Consider the following 25,256-nt stretch of genomic DNA (forward strand, 5'->3'; position numbering starts at 1 on the left):
TCACTTGCCGAATTGCATAGGAGGCAAACTGAAGGCAGCAAGGTGACTGAGTGTAATTTTCTTTGTAGAACCATGGAGCAGTTTAACAGGCCAAAGAGCATAATCCATATCTGAATATTAACTCTCCTTGGACTTTTGGATTTCCAAAGAGCTTTAAACAGGGAGATCTCCAATGGGCTCTTCGAGGAGAGGTGGGCTGTGAGGGACTTAACTGTGAATGAACCTGAGGCTTCCAAGGACCAATAGTGGCTGTCTGGGTTGGATGATACTGACTTTTTTGATAATGCAAGCAGCAAGGCTTGAAAATGATCAATCTCCTCATCTTTTAACAATCGACGGAAAGTGATGGACCAAGAGTGTAGGGAATGATCCTAGTGATCAGCTACAGAGCCCCTTGGCAGTAAGGAGATCTTAAATAAAGAGGGAAATTGAGAGGACAAGACAGAAGGGAAAAGCCAAGGGTCGGACCAAAAGCTGACTCTATTTCCTTCACCAACAACAAAAAGAGCTAAAACTTCCAATTTGGACCAGCTTTTAGAGATATTTATCCACGGGCTTCGCAAGCTATTCCCATATTTCCCTGAAGAATGCCAATCAAAGAGACCCTTGCCATGGATGCTGGCAATAATCTTCCGCCAAAGGAGTTCCCTTCCATCATGTACCGCTAGCCCCATTTGGCTAGCAAGGCCGTGTTTTGACTTTAAGGCCTCCCAAATCGAGACCTCCATTAAGGTGAGACTGAGAAACTAAGCTCCATTTAGCCAGGTGATTGATTTTACTTCCTTTATGGCCTTCACAAAAAAAATTTTGGATTAATCTTTCTAGGGAAGAGACCACTGAAATCGGGCATTGAAAAAAAATGACATGTAGTACGTTGGGAGGTTGGAAAGAACTGAGGAACAGAGAGTTGCCCTGCCCCCCTTGAGAGATTGAACCGTTTCCATTTATCTAGTTTCCGGTGAACCTTTTCAATCCAGGGCTGCCAAAAGGAGTATTGCTTAGGATATCCTCCAAGGGGAAAACCAAGATAAGTGAGGGGGAGAGTTTCAGCCTTGCAATTAAGGAGTCCAGCCATGTAGGACAAATCCCTTTCTTCTATATTAACTCCGTTGAGGGCTGACTTTTCCCAGTTAACCTTTTGACCAGAACACCATTCGAAAAGACTGATTACCTCTTTCAGTTTTAGAAGCATTTTGTTGTCATATTTACAAAATATGAGGGTGTCATCAGCAAATTGGAGCAATGGAACATGAATCATCTCCTTTCCAACCATAAAGCCCTCATACACTCCATTAACATACATACAACTTTTCAATGATAGAACCGAGAACCTCACTTAATAAGATAAAGAGGAAAGGGGACAATGGATCACCTTGTCTAATGCCTCATGAAGCAAAAATGCGACCTCGAGGCCTTCCATTGATGATAATTGAATATTTAGGGTCTTGAATACAGCCCAAAATCCATGAGATCCAATTGGAGTCAAAATTTTTTGCTATTAAGATCTTTTCTAAAAAGGACCAATCCACCCGGTCAAAAGCTTTCTCCATATCAAGCTTGAGAATCCAACCCTTCATCTGTTTCGCTCTATATTCTTCCACCACTTCATTAGCAATCAAGACTGCATCGAGAATCTGTCTTCCTTCAATAAAAGCATTCTGAGATGGGCCAATGATGGAGTTCATTACTTTTTTCAATCTTTCAGCAAGAACCTTTGCCACTACTTTGTAAGTTAGGGTAGTAAGGCTGATTGGCCTGAAATCCTTTATGGAAACTGCATCTTCTTTCTTTTGGATGAGGCAAATGAAATTTTCTCTAACACAAGCATTCAATTTGCCACTAGAGTGAAAGTCTTCGAAGAGCAAGATGAGCTTATCCTTGATCAAAGACCAAAATCTCAAGAGAAACTTTGTAGTAAAGCCATCTGGTCCGGGGGCTTTATTTTTTTCCAAAGATTTGATGGCCAAAACAATTTCAGCTTCCCTGAACTTTGCAATGAGAGAAGCATTCTGGACTTAGTGACTTGGGGCCAACTTAAGGAGGCTGGTAGGTACCAGATACCTGGGGATTTTGAGTAGAGGGAGTCATAAAAGCTTAGAATAATTCCTTCAACTTCTTTGGAAGAGTTTGTAGGCACCCCTTGGTCATTGAGGAGCTCATTGATCTGATTCTTCCTTTTCCTTGCTGCCAAAAACCGATGAAAAAAACTAGAGTTTTCATCCCCCAATTTCATCCAATTTAGCTTACATTTCTAGATCTCTTCCTTTTAGCCTATAAATGCTCAGTAATTTTGTTTTTAACTTGGAGATGTTGGCTGCCATCACAGAATCCCAGCCCAGTGAATCAATTTGAGCTTCTTTTGAAGCTATTTCCTTTGACAAGGCCATCTCTTCTCTGTTTTGAGCTTTTTGGTATTCAACTGACCATTTTTTTAATGCTTCTTTGACCAGCCTTAAGTTTGCATTGATGACATAACCTGGCCATCCTTTTATATTGCTGTTTTTCCATGAGTTTTCGATGGAGATGACACACTCTTTATTTGATAGCCAGCTATTACAAAATCTGAAGGGAGAGGGGCCCCAGCTAATAGAGCCTGCACTTAAGAGTAATGGAAAGTGGTCAGAAAGGAGACGAACCTGATGAACCACCCTTGAGTTGGTAAACAGTTCATCCCATTCCTTATTGATAAAGAATCTGTCCAGCAGAGATTTAGAGATGGAATTTTCTCCTCTGGACCATGTATATTTCCTATTTGATAGAGGAATTTCTAGTAGGCTGGCTGAATCAATGAAATTGTTGAAGAGTTTCATGCCTTTGGTATATCTTCCAATAGGTGATCGTTCATGACTCCAACGGGTTATGTTAAAATCCCCTCCTAGGCACCAAGCTTCAAGGCAGTAACCTGAAATGACAGAAAGTTCAGGCCATACATATCTTCTCTCCTTATAATCAATTGGTCCATAAACATTAGTGACCCAGCATATTTTTTTGCGTAGGATACGACATTTGACCGACAGGGAATAACCTCCTTTGAGAGATTCAATTACTTCAATTTTGCTACTATCCCACATTGTTAACAGGCCACCAGACTTGCCAAAGGATTCCATTGATTCCCAACCAATTTCCTTAGAACTCCAAATTGATTTGATGAAGGCAGCATCAAAATTTTCCTTCTTTGATTCCTGTATAAGTACTAAGTTCGAATGTAGAATTTTGAGTAACCTTTTGAGTGAAATTCTTTTGTTTAAGTCTTTAAGACCCCTTGTATTCCAGGAGAGTATCTTCATTAAGTATAGGGTAGGAGGCTGGCAGGAGAAGGGAACCTCAGGCCAAGGTGAAGCCACAATCCTTAACAATGGATGTTAAGTGGTCTAGAATTTCTGGAATTTCTGGCAACTGTGCTGGTGGGGAACAAGGAGTGTGATGCTCTGAAAGGAAATCCCTCTCTTCAAAGGAAAATAAAGTTTGTAGGTCGAGACCGAGGGTAAAGTCTTGAAGTCTTTCAACTTGAGCAGCGACAGGGCAAAATTCCAGTTTTGCACTACTTGTACTAAAGGGTGAGTCCAACTCCAAAGGGTGAGTCCAACTCCAAAGCTTCTGAACTTTTTGGGTTAGGAGGGGAGCAGGGTAATCCCCTTATGAAGGTGCAAATTGATTCCGGGATGGTGAATCTGGTGTGATTAAACTGTAAGGAACGTGGGATGGGGGAGGCTTTGTTTGAGGTCAGAGAGGGGATTTGAATTTTTGTGCAACTAACCTCTAGCAAGTCCGGATTGCTGTCGTTCTGTATTGGAATGGGAGAGTCCAGAGCCACCCTTGCTGCCTTTAAGGATATGTCATGAATGCCTGTCCATTTATTGTTGAAAGAAGTTTTTCTCCGGATGAAGAATTTGGAGAAATGATCCCGAGCGATTGGTTGATTTTGGCGTGAAGAAGAGCAGCCAGAGGCATTCCCTGATTGCCAGCTAGGATTTTCTGATGTTAAAGTAAGGCAGGGGCCTCTCTGCGGATCCCTTTGTAGACTACTGACCTGTCCTTTCTTTGGGAACTTTTCAGATTCTCCTGATTTAGAGGAAGACAAAAAATCTGAGTCACACGTTTCTCTACCCTGCTCCTTTTCAGATGATTCTTGCGTAATAAATGCTTTTTGGGGAATAGGAAGGTCGGCAGAAGGGCTGATATAAAGTCGTGACCTTTCCCCTTCTTCTTCATTTTTATTTAAAATGTTGGAGGCGCCTTTATTTAAAAATTGACTGACTGGGATCTTCTCTTTCTTCATTAAAGACGACTCTTCATCTACCTCTGAGACGTTTCCACTTCCTTGGCATTTAACTTTTGTTGTCCTTTCCCTTTCATCGGATCTATTTGGCTGGAGTAATCGCTCCGATTGGTCTGCCGGCTGAAAAACATTTTCTAATGGAACTCTTGGGTCCCTCGAGTAGCCTGGAATCGAGTGAGAAGAAGCTAAAAAAGACCATTTTGTATGTAAAACCAGGGGATCGACACCTTCATCCTTCAAAACTTGATTTAAACGAAATAAGTCTGAAGGATTTGAAAAATTGTCAATAGAAATTTCACTAGAATTAAAAACAGGGGGGTCTAAACAATGAATATCACCAAAATTTGGGAAAATACTGCCAAGTCTTTCATGCTTGACTTCAATAGTCGCCAGGATGTAACCACATAAATTCCTTTTAACTTTGATTTTGGCTTTTTGACAGTTATTGAGATTAAGGTCTCAACCGCTATGCTTTCACTGCCAAAGTATGCTCCGATGGCTTCAAAGGTATTTCGGCTCCAAAAATCGAGAGGGAGATTTTTAATGCTCAACCACCCCCCAAAACCTTTCATGACTGTTGATCTACCATGTTTTTTCGAGTTCCATTTTTCGAATAAAAGGTGGAAGGGACCTATTTGTTGCCACTTTCCCTAGGAATCAATCAAGTTAGCTAGGTCCCCTTGCTCAACTCTGATTAAAGCCATATCTGCGTGCAGGGGATTTAGAATGATATTGGAGCTGAAGGAATCTTCCAAGACTCGTGCTATTTCCTTCCATTCGTTGTGGACAAAAAGCCTTGACACTAGCCATAGTTGGTGAAAGTCTTCTTGTAGGACTTCAAAATCCTTTTTAACCCAGAAACAGGGCTTGCTTTGTTTTCTCTTGCTCGGAGTAGAGGAATGAGGTCGAGACCCGAGTGCTTTCTGGACTTGGTGTTCTTTTGATGTGGGGTCTGAGATAGATGAGCTCACCATTTCCTTGAATTCCTGCCACCCTGTCTCACCATCACCATAAGGGATATGGATGTTTGTTCTGCCTCCTGAAGATGGCCAGACTGCACATTCAATGTACCACTGATTCTTGCTTTGAAACTTTGCTAACCGGATGAAACCCTGATCAACTCTTTCCTTTAGGAGGAAGAATTCGAAAGTTGGTCCATTCAAAAGTCTACCAAGACCATCATTCAGCCAAAGCGCTGCAAACGAAGAAAGGAGAGTTTTCTGACCTCGCTTCAAATCTTCCAACCAGAAGCCGTTTTTCTCTCACCACATACAGAAGAAATGGTTTGAGATATGACAACTCTTTAGTTCCATTATGTTGTAAACAATGGTGAAAAGGCTCGAGAGGCAGAGAAGAGGTTAACAGGGAAAGAGAAGACAAGGAGAGAAGGGGGGCTGGCCTGAGAGGAGAGGACAGGGGCTTAGTGAGGATGATCGAAAAGGGAAGGTGGAGAGAAGGATAGAAGGGAGGGCTGGCCGGAGAGGAAAGGATGGGGTTAAGTGAGGGTGATCGGAAAGGGAAGGTGGACGTCGGAGGGCTTGAAAGGGGAGGAGAGAGGAGAGAGCATTTTAATAAAAGATCCCGCTACTTAAAAACATCAATTTTGTACCTTATCAACTCCTTCTACTTTGAACCCCAAGAATTCACAACTCCCTAGACTTCATAACTCCTTACTCCTCACTATTCCACTCCTTACCCCGAACACCCTCAAAGAGTCCTAGAATTTTATACATCATGATTCAAAGGGTTGTACAAGAAAAAGACTCACAACTGCACTGCTATCTGACTTCCATCTTTTCGAGTTAGGATCTTGGTTGAGGACAACATCCTGGAATAGATTTGATAAGCTGGCCCACTCACTAGACTCTAGGTCCTTAAGATTTCTGATTTTTGATTTCTTCTAAAATCAGTTTTCCACCTTCGAATCTCCTAATACCAACATTTCTCAACAAAGAAGTTGCTTGAATTTACAAGTTCTTTAAGAGTTTCCAATCCCATTAAAAGGACCAAGTTCCTCTTATTGAAGTTTCCAACACTGAGGGGTCCTTAGATTCAGGAGTAAATTACTTCAAAATGTTGAAACTGGACTAGGACGAGAGGGAAAACTCATAATAAATGCTTTATTTTATACCTTCTTTAATGCGTAGGCATTTCTATAGGTGATAACTATTATTTGTGAAATTAGAAGTTTTACTGAGTTAATGTTGCAATTTTATTTATGTTCATTTTTCTTGTGTAGATTTAGGGTTGAAATAAATTTATGTGCAATTTTTATATTACTTTTGTTTTACATCATACTGAATACTTTACCCTTTCTTGTTCTTCAGGGGGGAAGATGATTATATGCCTGGAAGTATAATTGAGATTGAGCTTCATAACTTTATGACCTTTAACCACTTGAAATGTAAACCAGGATCACGTCTAAACCTTGTAATTGGGCCTAACGGATCTGGTAAAAGCTCCATTGTATGTGCCATTGCCCTTGGCCTTGGTGGTGAGCCTCAGGTTGGTTAAATGTTGACTAATAGGCCTGATACTTTCCTGGAGGAAGTCTTTTTTCTAGCTCGTTTTCTTGTATAGATTGGTTGGAACCTTTCTTTTGCAGCTCCTTGGAAGGGCAACCAGTGTTGGAGCATACGTGAAGCGTGGGGAGGAGTCTGGTTATGTTAGAATAACCTTGAGAGGGTATACTAAAGAGGAAAAGATTACAATTACACGTAAAATGGACACACATAACAAATCTGAGTGGTTGTTCAATGGTAAAATATCTTGTATATGGTCCATATCTTCAACCTTTCTAACTGATAAGTTCATTAATGTTATGAGCCAAGATAGTAGCGAGTCTATAAATATCATTACATGGTAAGCTTAGGTGGACTTCAGCTACAGCTGGAAACACCACGTTCTTTTGTCCGTGAACATGTCATGCTCGGTTCTTTTTATCTATTTATTTCCCTATATAAAGATATCTTTATACAAAGGAGCACGAGTTAAAAGTCTTTTTCTTGCATTGAAAATCCCTTACATTTTCTGCTCAGTGTTTCACATGATATGGCCCCCAAATTGCTTTATACTTAATTGTTCTCTTCCTCAAGGATATTTCTTTGTCAGCATTTCTAGAAATATAGATTTCTCTCAAGTGGAAGTTTTTCTTTTACACACCCACTCTTCCACGAGACATTTGTCTAAGAAAAAACTATATACCTTCGGAAAGTTTAATTTATATTCCTTTCTTGAAGGGGTGACTAGTCAAATTGTTTTTACTTCAAAAAAGTTGTTCTTACTTGTACTTGACCATCTTCAGGAAAAGTTGTGCCAAAAAAAGATGTAGCTGGAATCATTCAGAGGTTTAACATTCAAGTTAATAATTTGACTCAAGTGAGTAAAATTTCGCCAACTTTTATCTGAGATATATGTGTGTTTGTGTGTGCATGTGTGTATAATTCCTGTGAATTTAATTGTTCTGTTCTGATTTATTTTCCCGTTCTCTTGTGGGAGAGGCATTCAGTTTTTACCTCAGGACAGGGTTTGTGAGTTTGCCAAATTAACTCCTGTGCAACTTTTAGAAGAGACTGAAAAGGCAGTTGGTGATCCTCAACTTCCTATCCTACATCGTGCACTTGTTGATAAAAGCCATGGCATAAAAAGTATAGAAAGAGTAAGTTTAGTACTTACGTACATTTTTTGGGACTTATCTCTGTTTGTTCCTAATCCTTTTTGTCTGCTTTTGTTTTACAAAATTTTTGTCGCATTTCATTCCATGTGATATTTTTATTATGTTTTTTAAACTAAAGAGAAGGAGAAAGAATAGAAGAACCTTCATTATCTTTTTTTTTTCCTTATTATATATACGCGCTCGCACACAAATATATATATATATATATATATATTGTGAACAAGAAGCAAAACCTTCATGTATCTTTTTGCAACTTGCTGTTCTTTTGATGTTAGGCTGTTGAGAAAAATGGTGACACCCTAGATCAATTGAAGGCATTAAATGTTGAGCAAGAGAAAGATGTTGAGCGTGTTCGTCAAAGAGATGAACTTTTAAAAAAGGTTTATATCTTTTCTGCATTACCTTTTACCTTTTATATTTGTGCTTCCGTAACTGATGACCATAGATATCTGTGTGCTGACATTTATAGGTTGAGTCCATGAAAAAGAAACTCCCATGGCTAAAATATGACATGAAAAAGGCTGAATACATGGAAGTGAAGGGAAAGGAAAAGGAGGCCAAAAAGAAGTTAGATGATGCTGCTAACACTTTGAATGATCTAAAGGAGCCCATTGAGTATGATCACTTGGTTTAACTATTTTGATAATCCTTTTTTCTTATAAGATCAAGAGTTTCGGGTAACCATTGAAAAATCTAATCATTAATCTATAATTTTATTTTTAGTCCTTGTTACTTTAGTTCTTGCAAATGTTTTTGTTTTGCATCAAATGGGGACAGATTTCTTGACAAATTATTGCATCTTGTGCCGGTTGTTTTTACCATATAAGCCGTTTTAATGAAATAAAAGTTATTGTTGTGGATTAGATCACTTCTTTTATGTTGGATAGGTTTAAGCACGCAGACTTGTGATTATTTTATGGGAAACAAAGGTGATACTGTGTGATTATTAGGAAAATAATACATGCAACTATAGTTGACTCCTTTAAATCATTCTTAGGAATAATACTACACGTGATTATTATTCCCAAGAAAGTCAAGTTCTTTATTTGGCAAGTCTTACTTGGCCATATGAACACCCAGGATCTCTGTTAGTGGGACCTTTCTATTATATTATTTGTCAAAAGGCGGAGGAAGACCTGGATCACCTTCTATGGAGTTGTGAGTTCTCAAGTTCTGTTGGGATCATATCTTTCGAGAGTTTGGTTTTGTCCATGCTTGTCAGAGTAGCATAAGAGACTCAATAAGAGAGATCCTCCTCAATCTGGCTTTGTTTGGGAAGAGGTGTTTTTATAGCTCTCTAGAATTTGTGCTCTATAATGGGATATTTGGGGGAGAGAAATAACGAGGTGTTTAGGGGTTTGGAAAGGGATCCTAGCGATCTCTAGGCTTTGGTTAAGTTTCATGTCTCTCTTTGGGCTTCATTCTCGAAATTTTTTGTGAAATTATTCACTAGACAACATTATTCGTAACTAGAGTCTTGTTTTTTGAAGGGTTTTTTGGTGGACTAGTTTTTTTTAATGTCCTTTTATTCTTTCGTTCTTTCTCAATGAAATTAATTGTTTCTATAATAAAAATAAGTAACAAAAAATGAGATATATTAATGGAGCAAAGCCATACAAAAAAGGGAAATCTTAGACTCTTTTCATTTCATCAACGAAAAGTTTTTCTCTTGATCAAGGAAAAAAAAAGTTGTGCAAGGGACAAGAGTGTTGAGGAGGGTTGAGGTCCTCATTTGATTAGTATAGAGGTGGTACCAAGACTTGTTCACCTTGAAGGGTTGGGCATGGACAATCTTAGACTTCATGTAGGAGATCAAGCTAAATTATGCTGTTGTAAATTAGAGAATTAATTCAAATTATTTCCTTGTATATTGTAATTGTTTTTCTTTCCGTACAAGTTTAGATTGATTGCTAATTTCAGCACATTGATTGATAATCTTCTTGTATATATTGAGCCTTTCTCAATCACTCAATGAATAAGAGAAAAATTATCTTTTCTTATACTCAACTTCATGGTATCAGAGCTGTGAAGTTTTAGGGGGAAAAAAATCTATCTCTCTCTGAAATCCTAGCCGTCGCCAAAACCTAGTCGCCATTGTCGGAAATCTACATTCAGATGAAGAAAAAATTGCTGGAAAACCCTAGCTGATTCAAAAAACAAGCATCATCGTCGTCGAGCATCACCAAAACCCCAACCTCTTCGAAAATCGTAGGCCTGCAACTTTGTCCTCTGGATTTCAAGCTCAGCATTTCGCATCACCATCGCTGTGCCCAAAGTTGCCATCGCCTCGCATGAAGTCGCTGCCACCTGCTCGCACGAAGTCGGCCTCCTTGTATGTCTAAAGTTCTCACCGTCGCAGCCTTCACGAGATCTTCACTCTATTTGTTGTTCTGGGTTTTCATTCACTCTTTAGCCGCCGTCGTCTAAAGTCTTCATCGCCGCTGTCATTATTATCTTTGACGCAGCCTCCACCGTACCACAACTCCGACACCTCCGCTGCCACCACCACCATCATTGTTTATAAACTAATTTGTTTTCAGGAGCAGAATCTCAAGTTCCCTTCACCAAAAGCAACAATACTTAAATAACATGTCACAAATTCAAAGGCCTTAATTATCTCCAATGGTCCCAATTTGTGATGATGTTCATATATGGTCGTGGACGAGAAGACTATGTTACGGGCAAGGCAACTTCACGTCAATCCAAAGATCCTAAATTTTGAGTATGGAGAGCTAAAAACAATTAAGTTATGAGTTGGTTAATCGACTCCATGACTACTGAGATTGGAGAGAATTTTCTCCTATATTCAACCGCTAAAGAAATTAGAGATATTCAACCGCTAAAGAAATTAGAGATGTTGCTCGAGACACTTTCTCAAACCAGGAGAACATTGTTGAACTTTTTCAGATTGAAACTACTCTTCAAGATCTCAAGCAAGGTGACTTATCCATTACAACTTACTATACCACTTTGTCTCACTATTGGCAATAGTTGGATTTATTTGAAACTCATGAATGAAAATGTTCCATTGATGGTACTCTTTTTTGAAAAATTGTGGAGATGAAAAGAATTTTCAAGTTCCTTATAGGTCTTAATAAATCTCTGGATGAAGTTCATGGTCAAATCCTCGATACTAAGCCATTACCTAGTCTTTGAGAAGTTTTTGCTGAAGTCTGTAGAGAAGGGAGTTGAAAGCAAGTAATGATGGATCAACTACTGAACATCCACTTACTCCAACGGGATCTGCTCTTATTTCCCAAAAAGATCGTCCACATGATCCAATCGTTCTTGTTGCTCGAGGTGATATCGACAGCATAAAGGACGACTATGGTGCGACCATTGTCATAAATGGGACATATCAAAGACACATGTTGGAAGTTACATAGAAAACTAGCAAATTGGAAGCCAAATGCCGTAAAGAGAGATCATGAACCCAGGGCAATGTTGCTATCTCTGACACTACAAATCAACAACCACTTACCAAAGATTTGTTGGACATGCTTCATCAATTGCTGAATAAAAACAAATCAACCTTCAGTAAGTGGTACTGGGAATGGGCAACAAGGTAACCAAAAGCCCCTTGCTCTCCATACTCAAAGTCATCCATCCGAATGGATAGTGGATTCTAGAGCGTCAGATCATATGATAGATGATATATCTTTATTTTTCATCTTTTTCTCTCTCCGTATGCGTAACCTTTGAATTGTTGATGGTACATCTGCCAAAGTAACTGGGATCGAAAGTATTCAAATTTCAAACACAATAACTCTTGCCAGTTTTGTTTGTGCCAAATTTGGAGTATGATTTGTTGTCAATGAGCAAGTTGAATAAAGACTTGAATTGTGAAACTAAATTCCTTGCCAACTCCTGTATTTTTCAGGAATTGGAATCGGGGAAGATGATTGGCAATGCTGAATTATGTGTTGGATTGTATCTCCTCAAAGCAATGAGTCTTCCACCACCAATGGAATGCAGTAAACTTGTAGCTCAATCTAATAATATGTTTGCGTCTGTTTCTGAGTCTTTAAATAAAAATAATCTTGTCATGATGTTGCACTATCGTCTTGGTCATCCCAACTTTGTCTACCTTAAGCGTTTGTTCCCTAGTTTATTTCTTGATAAAAAAAGTCAGTTTTTCCCGTGTGAAATCTGTCCACTCTCCAAACATACACGTGCTCCTTTTTCAACTCATACTAACTGTCCATCTTAACCATTTTCTCTTATCCATGGAGACATTTGGGGACCTTCAAGGGTAAAAAATATCAATGGGGCACGTTGGTTCCTTTTTTTTGTTGGTGATCACACAACATTCCTTATGAAAGATAAATTTAAGACTAGCCATCTATTCACAATCTTTCATAAAATGATCTAAACCCAATTTCAAACCAATATCAAAGTCCTTAAGACAGACAGTGCTCGTGATTTTTTCAACTCTATTATGGGTCCCTATCTTCAATCTCATGGTATAGAAGTTCTTGTGTTGACACATCCCAACAAAATGGTGTTGTTGAATGCAAAAATCACCACCTCCTCGATGTAGCCCGATCCCTAATGCTCACTTCACAGGTTCCAAAAACCTTTTGGGGTGAAGCTGTCTTCATGGCTACCTATCTCATAAATTGGTTGCCCTCCCGAATTTTGAAGTTCAACACACCATTACACAGTTTACTTACATTATATCCTACATCTCATCTTGTGTCTCCTCTATCATTTAAAAATATTCGGGTGTATTGCGTTTGTCCATATATATTCCCAACATCGTAGTAAACTTGATGCAAGATCTATGAAATACATATTTCTCAGGTACTCTCCAAACAAGAAAGGGTACAAATGTTATCATCCTCCAACTCACCCATTCTTCACACCATGGATGTCACATTCTTTGAAAACCAATCCTATTTTCCCAATTCTGCGATTCAAGGCGAGCATTATGATCTTGAACCATAGAATTGGGACCGTATTCCTGACTTCCCTTTCACTTCATCTTCTGAAAATGCTCTTGTACCTTCTTTTGAGCCAACTCCCATATCTACCTCTGAGTCTGAGTTGCAAGTTTACTCACAACGAGCAAGACAACTTAAGAGAAATGATATACAATCTACACAAGTTCAGCAAAGCCAAGATCTAAACCAAAATCCAAGTGTCTCTGAAATACTACATGAGACGTTAGAAGATGACATGGACAGACCCATTGCTCTAAGAAAAGGTGTTCGCTCATGTACTCAACATCCTATTTAGTACCACTTATCTTATACTAATCTGTCACCACTTTTTAGTACATTTGTGACATTACTAGATCAAGTACAAACTCCAAACACTATTTAGGAAGCATTACAAAAACCAAGGAGTTGCAAGCCCTTGAGAAAAATGGGACGTGGGTAATTATAGATTTGTCCCCAAGTAAATCCACAGTTGGATGTAAGTAGATTTTTTCGACTAAACATAAACCAGATGGCAGTATAGAGAGATTCAAGGCTTGCCTTGTGACTAAAAGACTCACCCAAGCTTATGAGATTGACTATCAAGAAACTTTTGCTCCAGTCGGCAAGTTAAACACTATTCAGATACTTCTTTCTATTGCTGCAAATCTAGAAATTGGTAATTATTTCAACTTGATGTAAAGAATGCATTTTTAAATAGTGATCTAGTAGAAGTATACATGAATATACACCCAGGATTTGAAGATAGATACACTAGAGGAAATGTATGTAAACTCAAGAAGTCTCTTTATGGACTAAAACAACCACCTAGAGCCTGGTTTGAAAAGTTTACAACTGTGTTGAAACAAGATGGCTATACATAGTGTCAATTTGATCACACTTTGTTCATCAAACATTTCTCCCCAAGTAAGATCACTGTGTAAATAGTATATGTTGATGATATAATTCATAACGGAAATGTTTCCAATGAAATAACTCGACTGAAACAACTCCTGTCAAAGAAATTTGAGATCAAAGACTTTGGACATCTAAGGTACTTCCTAAGGATGGAAGTAGTAAGATCCAACAAAGGTATTTCTGTCACTCAACGAAAATACACTTTAGATCTCTTAAAGGAGACTGAGATGAGTGGTTGTAGACTGGCTTATACACCTATGGATGCAAATTCAAAACTTGGAGTTAATCCCGAAGATGAACCAGTTGATCGAGGCAAGTATCAACAGTTGGTGGGAAAGTTAATATACTTGACTCACACCTGACCAGATATTAGCTTTTTTGTTGGCGTAGTAAGTCAATTTTTGGAGAAACCTTCTAAGGAGCATATGGAAGCTGTGTATAGGATATTGAGATATCTCAAAAACGATCCTGGAATGGGCCTCATGCTCAGAAAGGCCATGACTAGATCCTTAGGAATTTATACTGATGCGAATTAGGTTGGATCCCGTATTGATCGTAAGTCGACATCAGGATATTGCTCTTATGTATGGGGAAACTTAGTTACTTGGCGCAGTAAGAAGCAACAAGTTGTAGCTTGAAGTAGTGCTAAAGCAATCATTAGCCCATGGAATTTGTGAAGGAATTTTGCTAAAATGTCTTCTCACTAAGCTCAAAGTTGAGGTTGAAGGTACTATAGAAATACTGTGTGATAATCAATCTGCCATAGCCATTGCAAGGAATCCAATACATCATATGATAGAATAAAGCATGTTGAGATAGATTGCCATTTTATCAGTGAGAAGATTGAGACAAATATTATCAATTTGAGATACGTGCCTTCCCAACAAGTTGTAGACATATTAACTAAGGGCTTGCATAAGCCTTGGTGGACTAGTTTCCAAGCTTAGAATGACTAGCATATACCATTCGGCTTGCATTCGGCTCGAGGGGAGTGTAGGAAATCAAGCTAAATTATGCAGCTGTAAATTAGAGGATTAATTCAAATTATTTCCTTGTATATTGTAATTATTTTTCTTTTCGTATAAGTTTAGATTGATAGCTTAATTTCAGTACATTGATCGATAATCTTCTTGTGTATATTGAGCCTTTCTCAATCACTCAATAAAGAAAAGAAATTTTATTTTTTCCTATACTCAGCTTCACTTCACAATGAGGATTTTTTTTTTTTTTCCTTTTTTTTTTCCCCTTTAAATGGTCATGTTGTTTTTTTATTGGAACTAAACGCTTTGTGGCACGAGGTTATTGTGAGGAAGTTTGGTTCTCACTTTGTCTGTTTTTCTACTTTTTCTGGCCTTATTTTTAAACCACCTACCAGAAAGAGCTTCAACCAGTCCTGATACACATAGGGATGCAACAACAGAGTGAGCCCCACAGATTTCTTAGAAAATACCATCTTTCTGCTGAAATCTTTTAGAGGTAGTAAAGAGGGAGGCATACTGATTGGAGAATCTCCTTTCGGAGCCTCTTATGAGTATTGATTCTTCTGTGCGCAAGAGAGTAGGAAATATTTTACCTTTTTTTGAGAACATCGCCTTTCCAGATTTGCATTAACAAAGGGACCATAAATTTAGGGGTGGTAGAAATGAGATTTAGAAATCTTTCCTTGTTATTTCCGTCGTCTTCTATGCTAGTGGTTTATTTTTCAATTGGCTATTTCAGGACACAAAAAATGGAGAAGGCAAAGTTGGATGCTAAAATGAAAAAGTATAGCACTCTTATTAATGATAATCACAAGAAAAGGATGGAACTTCAGGAAACTGAAAACCGTTTGGTATGTTAAAGTTTGTGGCTTTTATAATCTCTCCTATGTCTTTGGGTTTTTCAAACATGTTTGCATTGGTGGTAGGGGGTACAAGTGCAAGGAAAATTGAAAGAAATGGAAGACTTGAGGAAACAAGAAGAATCTCGTCAACAAAGAATCTTACGAGCTAACGAGGAACTTGAAGCTGCTGAACTCGAACTTCAGAATTTGCCTCCTTACGAACATCCCAAGGATGAGATTGTAAGCTAAATTTCTATATTTATTTCTTTCTAATTGTAGTTTTCAAATTATAATAAAATGTTTGCTTTTTTTACCTAAAAATAATTATAATAATAATAAGTTTGTCTTGTCAAAAGAGGAATTGTTGAAATGGCAATTTTGAAGGTTTGATTTTTTGTTATTTTCAACAACAAATCAAAATCTCCCAAGGATATTGTGGAATGCTCTATCTTTAATGCTTTTTTTTTTGGGTGTTAAGCATATTGACCTCTTAAAGATCATAGTTTAGATTTTCTTGTTGCTAATTGGACTAATCTTTTGTATTGTCTATCATACGGCCTTTTGTACATCCTTTGGATTTTTCATTTATCCATGGAATTGTTTCTTTAAAAAAAAAAGGTTTGAATTTTTTGTTATTTCTCATAAGATAATCACAGAGTTTGTTCTGGATGTATAATTTCTCTATACGTGTTGGATAAAAAATTGTAGTAAAGATTTCTCGATGACTTTTTCGCCTCGTATCTGTTCCTTTTTTTTTTTTTCCAATAGGAATTTCTTTTCATTGATTTATGAGAAGATAATCGTTCAAGGATACAAGTTCCCAAAAGGGAACGAAAAAGAAGCACAGGCCTAAACAAACCAGAACAGCAAACTTCAAAATAACTTTTATATGGTTGTTATAAAGTTCGTGGGTTTCTCTCTGTTACTTTAATCATATTTCACCAGGAAAGGTTGCGTGCTCAAATTTTGGAGCTGGAAGTTTCTGCAAGTCAGAAGAGACTTATGAAGTCAGAGATTGAGAAAAATATTTCCCAAAAAAGAAATACTTTGAGGCAATGCTTGGATAGGTACATATCAGAATATTCATCAGTTGTCCAATCAGCTCTCTTTGGTGATTTATCATCTTACAGTTTAAGTACCTCTTTCAGGTTAAAGGATATGGAGAATACTAATACAAAACTACTACAGGCATTGAGAAATTCTGGAACAGAGAAGATTTTTGAAGCTTATCACTGGCTTCAAGAACATCGCCATGAGTTCAAGAAGGAGGTGTATGGTCCAGTGTTGCTAGAGGTTCATATGTTAATACATAGAAATATTTTTAATAATAATATTATTATTATTATTATTATTATTATTATCCTTTCTTTTTTTCCCCTTTTTACTTACTACTTGATACCTTTCCCCCTCATTTTTGTTCTGTTTACAATCTTAGGTTAATGTGTCAAATCGGATTCATGCTGACTACTTAGAAGGTCATATTCCATCATATGTATGGAAGGTACTCAATTATTACGTTTATTAATGTTTTTTTGTCCTTGGTGAGGTTCCATGTTTCTTTTTGGGGTTGGGTTTCGAAGAATTTTTGTAATTATTCACTAGGTAATATCTTACTTAGTTGGAAACCCTTTATCTAGTGAGGTTTGTTCCTGTGGGCTTGGATTTTTTGTACGTCCTTATATTTTTTCATTTTTATCTCAATGAAAGTAGTTGTTTCTATAAAAATAAATTACGTTTGTTAATGTTATTATCATTAGGTATGGGTACCAAACTTTTCCTTGAACCATTAAAAGTACCAAGTACAGTAGGGGATATAACCTATCAATCAACTTACTTAAAGAGGGGGCATAGAAATTACTCTAACTGGCACTAAATCAAGAGTTGTAATTATCAAACGGCCGTGAAAGAGTTCCACAACGAAGTTAATTAACTCACTAAGCTTCTAAAAGTTCTAAAGTTATTCTCCATCCAAATCTTCTACAACCACATTTTTGGCGACAGGTGAAGGCCAAATCACACAAGCTTTGCATATGAAATGATCACCACGTAACATTTACGCATATTGATGCCCCCATAAGTTAAGGTTAAAAAAAACCAGGCCAAATACCTGGTCTCTACTGTAGGTGCCAAAGAAGAATGAGGAACTCAAAAAGCAAAAAGGAACACAACTTCTAGATATGCTAAACAGAGAGACTATATCAAGGACCTATTCAGGCTAGTCTACACACACATTGACTATTCTCGTTGGACAATCATTTGACCCTACCACATTTAGTTGTTAAGATATTAAATCTTAGATAAGTGGTCATTGTGGCTTGAACCCATTCGCTCTTAGTCATTTCATATTTTCATTGACCCTAGTCGGCAATTAGGTCAATCCATGGTGGTTGTATCAAGATCTCTTCTAAGGTAATTTTTGCTTTCAATTTTCAAATGTACTTCAACATTTTTTTTGTTATTATTATTATTTTAAGAGCAATAGAGATATTATAGAGAAATATCAAAGCTGAACAACCTTGAAGGCAAAAGGGTTGACAGAGCCCTTCCCAAAGAAACTATGAAATAAAAGTCTTTCTACCATAAAGGATCATGGACAAGGTGTAGCTGAAAATGTTTTCGTAGGATTATAACATCACTAAGAAGATGAGCTATATACTACTACTACACAAAAAATCAAAAGGGACTCCCCTGTCTTAAAAAATTCTGCAGTTTCTCTCCTTTGAAAAATCTCAGTGAAGAGCTCCAGTCACACAATTCCATAATATTTTAGCAATGCCTTTGAAATTCCAGCCTTTGAACACCTCCCAAAACTCAATCATTCACTAACTTGGGAAGATAGATTGCACTACCAAATTAATTCAAAATGAAAACCATTCCCTGAGAGCAAAAGGATCGTGAAGAGTACATGTGATCCAAAGACCTTTCTTCCTTGAGATACAAGCAGCACACTGGAAAGGCCCAAAAACAAACTTTCTGTAAATTTTCTCATGGGAGTTAATACTTCTGGGAGCAAGAGATCAGAGAAAAACCTTCATCTTTCTTTTTTTTTTCTTCGAAATTTTCTCTCTCCAAACAGCTTAACTAAATTTTTTTCAGCACGGGAGAAGTTTTAATATATGACGAAGTTAGACTTGGAAGAGAACATATATGATTCAAGATGCCAACTTACCCTGTGTGCCTCTCTTCCACCTGCAGAATGTCAATGCTAGCTGTAAGGCCCACCTAACTTCCCAATTCTTTATTTTATTTATTTATTTATTTTTTCTGGAAAGTTAGCCCTCTTCTTAAGCCAGCACCCAGTCCTGATGTTTTTTGTTCTACAATCCACAATAAAAGTATTTTTGTTGAGGAAAGATAGATTAAATTAGGGAAGAACTTAGCAAGAGAATCTTATCAGTCCAAGCGTCCTCCCTAAAAACAAATTCTCTGGTTGTTGGAGACTTTAGAGTTCAAAGAATCTAGTAAGAAGGAACCTTCTTTTTCTGCTATATCTAACCAGAGTTAGTCTTTTACCCTTTTTGTCTTTACGGAGTGAGAGGACCAATCACATCAGTTAATTTCATATATGTGATCCTTCTTCGAAGGGCCTGAGTAAACCTTCAAAGTCATTTCAAGAGAAGGGCATTGCTCTATTGTTTAAAGGAACCTACCCTTGAGTCCCTTGTAGAACTTCAACAAACTAGAAGCTATTGGCCTTCCCCAAACTCTAAAGGGACTTCTTTCTTGATTAAACCTTCAAAACTATTAGAGGAGTAGGGTATTGTTCCATTGTTTAAAGGGACCCATCTCAATTCCTCTTCAAATGGACTTTTACTAATTGCAGCTCAAATCCTCACCTTTCTCGATCTCAAATGCACTGGTCCTCTTGCATGTTGAAATATACTTAGAATTGGTGTTCTATTTCTTTCTTTTTCTTATGTAAATGACCCTTTTTAAAAATTTTATTTAATGTAGACAAAGTTCTCTAAACATAAAATTTACAAGAGGAAAGGAGAAGATAGGAAATCTAGCCAGGACCAATGGGTAAAGGATTGAAAAATTAATTGGTTTGCTTGGATTGCAAAAGGAGGCAAAGTACTTCCTTTTATTTTCTTATCTTCTTTTATTTTCCTTTTTCGATATAAAGTATCATCTAGAAGCCAAGAAAAATGCGTTTTCTTCTACTTGGCCCAGTAATTCTAGAGTTTCCTTTTCCCTTTAGGTTGTTCCTCCTTTAGCCACTTTGTTCTTCATGAAGGATCTTCTGTCTCTTGTCAAAAGAAAAAAGAAATGCTTTTGTTGATGAGGAAAAATCCATCCTTTTTGTGGGATCAGATAACTTCTATGGCTGCTACTCAGTAAACGTAACATTTATGTTTGTAACTACAACTTATCTTGTCTTTTTTGTACCTTCCTTAGCTTGGGTTAAGCCTCCCCTCAGCCTCTCTTCTGTATATTGTATATTTTTTTTATCTTCAATGAAATAAACAAATAATTTTTGTTAAAAGGGTTGATACAATTAAATTTACATTAGCATAAGCTTTTGGGTCAATCAGTAATTTAACATGGTACTAGAGTAGGAGGTCCTATGTGCAAACTCTTGTAATGTCATTTCCTCTCCAACTAATATTGATTTCCACTTGTTGGGTTTTTTCAAGCCCACAAGTGTGGGGAGAGTTAAAGTGTTGATATAATTAAATTTGCCATAACCCATCAACTTAGGCTTTTTGGTCAATCAGTGATATAACAAATTTATATAATAGAATATAACCTCTTTTGTTACACAACAGCATCAATTAAGGGATGAGATAACTTCAGGATTTATGATTCAAGCTATGCTCGATTGTTCCTTCATGATCTTCTGTTTTTTCTTAATCGTGGTGGCAATTGCTTGATTTACAGTCCTTCATAACCCAAGATTCTGATGATCGTGACATTATGGTAAAAAACCTGGGCTCATTTGGTGTTCCTGTCTTAAACTATGTGGGAGACGAAAGGCGCACAAATCAGCATTTTGAGTTGTCTGAAGAGGTAAGTGTCAATGAAGTGATAATTGGAGTTTGTACTAGTTTCTAATAATGAAGTATATTCAATGAATAGGTTCGTGCATTTGGCATATATTCTCGGCTAGACCAAATTTTCGATGCTCCTGCAGCTGTAAAGGAGGTTTTGACCATGCAGTTTGGTTTGGAACATTCAGTATGCTTTCAAAGCTCTATCTAATGTGATGTTAATTTTATTATTAAATCTGAAATCCAGCTTTATGGTATCTGGTGGAAGCTTGTAAGAAACACTTTTCCTTTTCACTTACTTTAGAAATGTTTTTTTTTTTTTTTATCTCTTTCAGTATATTGGTTCAAAGGTAACTGATCAAAAGGCAGATGAGGTCTCAAAATTGGGAATTTTAGATTTTTGGACTCCAGATAATCATTATCGATGGTCTCGCTCCAGATACGGTGGTCATATGTCTGGAAGTGTGGAACCAGTTGATCGCTCGCGTCTTCTTTTGTGCAGTATAAATATAAAGAACTTTCCTTGAAATCTTATTAGAATCTTTGAAAGCTTTGAATTACATGAATTTGATTACCCTATTATTTTCCTTTTAGATTTGGATGCGGGAGAAATTGATGGGCTTCGCTCCAGGAAAAATGAGCTAGAAGAATCTGTTTCTGCCTTAGAAGAAAATTGTAAATCATGTCAGAATGAGCTAAGATTGATAGAGGATGAAGAAGCTAAACTTCGCAAACATCGGGTAAGTCCAAAATAATAAAATATGTCAGTTTCTTGTCATTGAAACTGGGTGATATAATGACCTACCTTGTGTCTGCTCCTCAAGTTTTTAATCATTTGAAATTGGGGTTTAGATCTACTTTCTCGTGAATAATACAAATTCATTCTAAAATTTTGCAGGAGGATATTTTAAATAATGTGCAACATGAGAAGAGAAAACGACGTGAAATGGAAAATCGCATTGGTAAGTATTAATGGGTTAATGTATTTTGACTGTTCATTTTATCAATGAATGTTCTTTTGGTAATCTAGATCAAAGGAAAAAGAAATTAGAATCTATGGAGCGGGAGGATGACCTGGATACTGTTGTGGCCAAGCTTGTCGACCAAGCTGCAAAATTTAACATTCAAAGGTTCCATTGTGTAATTGAAATTAAGGTGAAGTCTCACATTTTGAATCTTTTTATATTTGTGTTTATATCTTTCTCATCATTGTTTGGAGTTAGCATGCAAGGGTTCAAAGAATCAAAGTTTGTTTATGAAGGCAGTTCTATATACATTTAAACCTGATTTTTTTTCATTGACAGCATTTGCTCCTTGAAGTCGTTTCCTATAGACAGAGCTTGACTAAGAACCATATGTCTTCCATTGAAATTGAAGCAAAGGTAATTTGGAGGGTGAAGTTGTTGAAATTATATTTGATTACAACAAAGCATGCTAAGGAATCCAAGTGAACTTCTGTTTCCATTTTACTTTTTATTTTTTTAATGGGATTCTATCGACACTGCAAGTGTTCGGTTTCCAGATTATTTTGTTCTTCTGGATTGCTTTTATTGCTGCCCTAATATCTACAGTTTGTATGATTATATCTTTAGATCAGAGAACTGGAGGTAAATCTGAAGCAGCATGAAAAGGTTGCACTGCAAGCGTCAGTGCAGTTCGAATACTGTGAGTTGTGCCCAAGTTTCAGCTACTTTCTTTCAGGCTGTCATAATATCTAAAAGATTCATAGAAATGATCTTTTGGATGTTTCTATATATAAACTGCATATATTTTGATTGTCGTACTATATGTCATATAAATTACTTGTGGGCAATGCAAGAAATAGCTTCAACATTAGAAATGGTTTTCTATTAAAAAACGTTATATTCGAAATGGTTTTATCTTCAATCTTTCATTGAAGTGCTTTTCCTTTTCGTTTGGTTATTTTCAAACTGTTTGTTGCTTTACCATTCCATTTGGTTCTTTTCAAATGCACGAAAGATTTAGCACATAACTTTGCCTCCTTTTTTGTCTCTCTTCATTTCAGCAATCTTTGTTTTTGTTAATTGCTAAACCTTTTTTTCCAGGCAAGAAGGAAGTTGAGGACTATCGACAGCAACTTTTAGCTGCCAAGAAGCATGCAGAATCTATTGCTGTGATCACACCTGACCTTGAGAAGGAATTTCTTGAGGTTTTCCTGATTTATAATTAGTTGAAACATAATTGTTCTTTGGCTTGCAGTGGTTTGGGTGATAACTGATGAGCCATGGTTTATTGCAGCCAAAGTTGTGCTGTAATAGATAACCTTTGAGCTTTTAACTAATTCTATATATGCATGGTTTTATATATGTATGGTTTTTTTTTCATTTGTAGTTAGATTGTCTGTGAAGATATGGAATGAATAAAGAAACAGAACCGTAAAAGTTATAAAAAAAGTGACAAGGAATTTTTATCTTTGGGCTTCAGTGACATGATCTTACAAAGCAGTTTGATGTAGTTTGGCTCTCTTTTGTGGCCTTTATTTTTTCGCACCCATATTCTGTCTTCTTTTTTTTTTTTTCTCAGTGAAAGCTCCGTTCTATAAAGTAAATAAATTAATTAATAAAGAAAAGAAGTGACAAGGCATCACATTGTGTAGTGTTCTAGAATGATAATATCCTTGAACACTCATCTTATTCCAGGCGAGGAATGTTGGTATGATATGTGTTTGCGGGTTGGAGGGTAGGGCAGGCTTGGATTAAAATTTCTATGGTGCTAATCCTTCGCTATAATCCCCTAGACCCCCTGTATACCATGATATGGTTTTCATAGCTTCTTTCACCAGTCCACCTTGACATACTTCTATTAAATAAAATCCAGATTCCTCAAAGAAATGGAATAAGTCCTTTCCAAATAATTAATTAATACCACACGATTCATCACTTTTTTCAAAGAAGTTTGAAGGTTGTGTCACCTTGGAAGAATTAAGCTAAGATTGTGTCACCTTGGAAGAATTAAAAGCTAAGGTTGTGTCACCTTGAAAGAATTAAGCTGACTTTCAAAATATTGATCCCCACCCTTTGCACGCTTTCTTTTGTAAATGTTAATAATCGTTGTCTATCAGATGTTTGAATTCACTTCGGTCCCTCAAACCTTTTTTCCTTCCATTTCCTCTATAGCAAACTCAGAACTGTGCAAGATTGTTGGGATGGGGCTAGGCTCACTTGATTAGTTTGTACTGAAAACATTATCTTGGAAACTTTTTTTCCTTCCATTTCCTCTATTGCAAACTCAGAATTGTGCAAGAATGTTGGAATGGGGCTAACCTTACTTGAGTAGTTCGAACTAGAAAATTTTTTTCCTTCCATTTCCTCTATTGCAAACTAAGAACTGTGCAAGATTGTTGGAATGAGGCTAGGCTTACTTGATTAGTTTGTGCTAAAAACATTATCTTGAAAACTTTTTTTCTTTCCATTTCCTCCATTGCGAATTCAGAACTGTGCGAGAATGTTGAATGTTGCTAGCCTTAATTGATTAGTTCGTACTAGAAATACTATCTTGAGAATGATCTATTTTATTTTTTGCATAGATGCCTACTACAATTGAGGAATTGGAGGCCACTATTCAAGATAATATTTCTCAAGCTAATTCCATTCTATTCCTAAACCATAACGTGCTTCAGGAATACGAACATCGTCAGTGTCAGGTAAGGTTATGCATCTTTTTTTTAATATATAAGAAACATTCCATCAGAATTTCCTTGATGTATGAAATTTCAAAAGGGAGGTTATGCATATTATTACCAATTTTTTGGTTGCTTATGCATGTTTGGTATGCTTATGCTGTTATATTACAGATAAACACCCTTTCACAGAAACTAGAAGCTGATAAACATGAACTAAGGAAGTGTATGGCTGAAGTTGATGAGCTGAAGGTATTCTATTAATCACTTCACTTTGTAGCCAAGTCCATGCCATACATGTTTGGACTATATGTTTTCTTCCGTGTTTAAACGAACAAATATATTGGTGCCATTTTCCAACTTTTTGTACATCTTGCCATAGAACCTCTTTTTCTTCCTTCTGTTTGAGCAAAGTGACACTTAGGGGCTGTTTGGGGAGCTAGAATGCAATCAGGATTATTGAGAATTAGAAGAGTGTTGGAATGAGTGATAAATCAAGGGCAGAACGGAAATAAGATCATGAAGCTTGAAAATGGTGGGAAAGAGGGTTGGGTTGAATACTGTGAGAATGGAATGAGTTTAGTATTACAAATCAAGTTTAATACGTTCAATCCAAATATGGGTTTTGGATTACATTATATTACAAACTCATTCTATTACATACCCCAAACAGCCCATTGAGGAACCACTAATCATCCAAAGGGAGGAAGTGGCAGCGAGTGTGTGTTTCTGGGGCTATTACTTCCTATGGTCATATTACCCATGATTTCTAGCATGTTTGGTTTAGCAAGTAACATGGCTTCTTTCCGGAGTCTGGTTTTGCACTTGCTTGTCAAAGGGATTTTAGTTGATAAGGGAGTCCCTCCTCCATATGCCTTTCAAAGAGGAAGGTCATTTTGTTTGGTTTGCGGGGTGGGCACTTTGTCATGGGATCTTTGGGGAGAGAGGAACAACAGTATGTTTCGTGGTATGGAGAGATACCTTAGTGAGGTTTAGTCTTTGGTGAGGTTT

The 25,256-nt window shown here is 37.0% G+C and overlaps 1 protein-coding gene across 1 annotated transcript in view; it reads left to right on the forward strand.

Moving 5' to 3' along the window:
* Positions 1–25,256, forward strand: part of LOC120085613 (structural maintenance of chromosomes protein 5) — a 31,814-nt gene that overhangs the window by 3,033 nt on the left and 3,525 nt on the right. Inside the window, exons 2-23 of the mRNA XM_039041685.1 lie at positions 6,607–6,784; positions 6,885–7,038; positions 7,584–7,657; positions 7,788–7,937; positions 8,231–8,335; positions 8,425–8,570; positions 15,512–15,623; positions 15,699–15,854; positions 16,560–16,681; positions 16,763–16,907; positions 17,050–17,115; positions 20,496–20,624; positions 20,694–20,792; positions 20,941–21,106; positions 21,200–21,345; positions 21,504–21,567; positions 21,636–21,760; positions 21,910–21,987; positions 22,198–22,270; positions 22,672–22,775; positions 24,153–24,269; positions 24,420–24,497. Coding sequence (XP_038897613.1) covers positions 6,607–6,784; positions 6,885–7,038; positions 7,584–7,657; positions 7,788–7,937; positions 8,231–8,335; positions 8,425–8,570; positions 15,512–15,623; positions 15,699–15,854; positions 16,560–16,681; positions 16,763–16,907; positions 17,050–17,115; positions 20,496–20,624; positions 20,694–20,792; positions 20,941–21,106; positions 21,200–21,345; positions 21,504–21,567; positions 21,636–21,760; positions 21,910–21,987; positions 22,198–22,270; positions 22,672–22,775; positions 24,153–24,269; positions 24,420–24,497 — 2,587 coding nt within the window. The remainder of the gene's footprint in view (positions 1–6,606; positions 6,785–6,884; positions 7,039–7,583; positions 7,658–7,787; positions 7,938–8,230; positions 8,336–8,424; positions 8,571–15,511; positions 15,624–15,698; positions 15,855–16,559; positions 16,682–16,762; positions 16,908–17,049; positions 17,116–20,495; positions 20,625–20,693; positions 20,793–20,940; positions 21,107–21,199; positions 21,346–21,503; positions 21,568–21,635; positions 21,761–21,909; positions 21,988–22,197; positions 22,271–22,671; positions 22,776–24,152; positions 24,270–24,419; positions 24,498–25,256) is intronic.

The sequence above is a fragment of the Benincasa hispida genome, chromosome 9 (genome assembly GCF_009727055.1).
Source record: "Benincasa hispida cultivar B227 chromosome 9, ASM972705v1, whole genome shotgun sequence".
In the NCBI taxonomy this organism is placed as follows: Eukaryota; Viridiplantae; Streptophyta; class Magnoliopsida; order Cucurbitales; family Cucurbitaceae; genus Benincasa; species Benincasa hispida.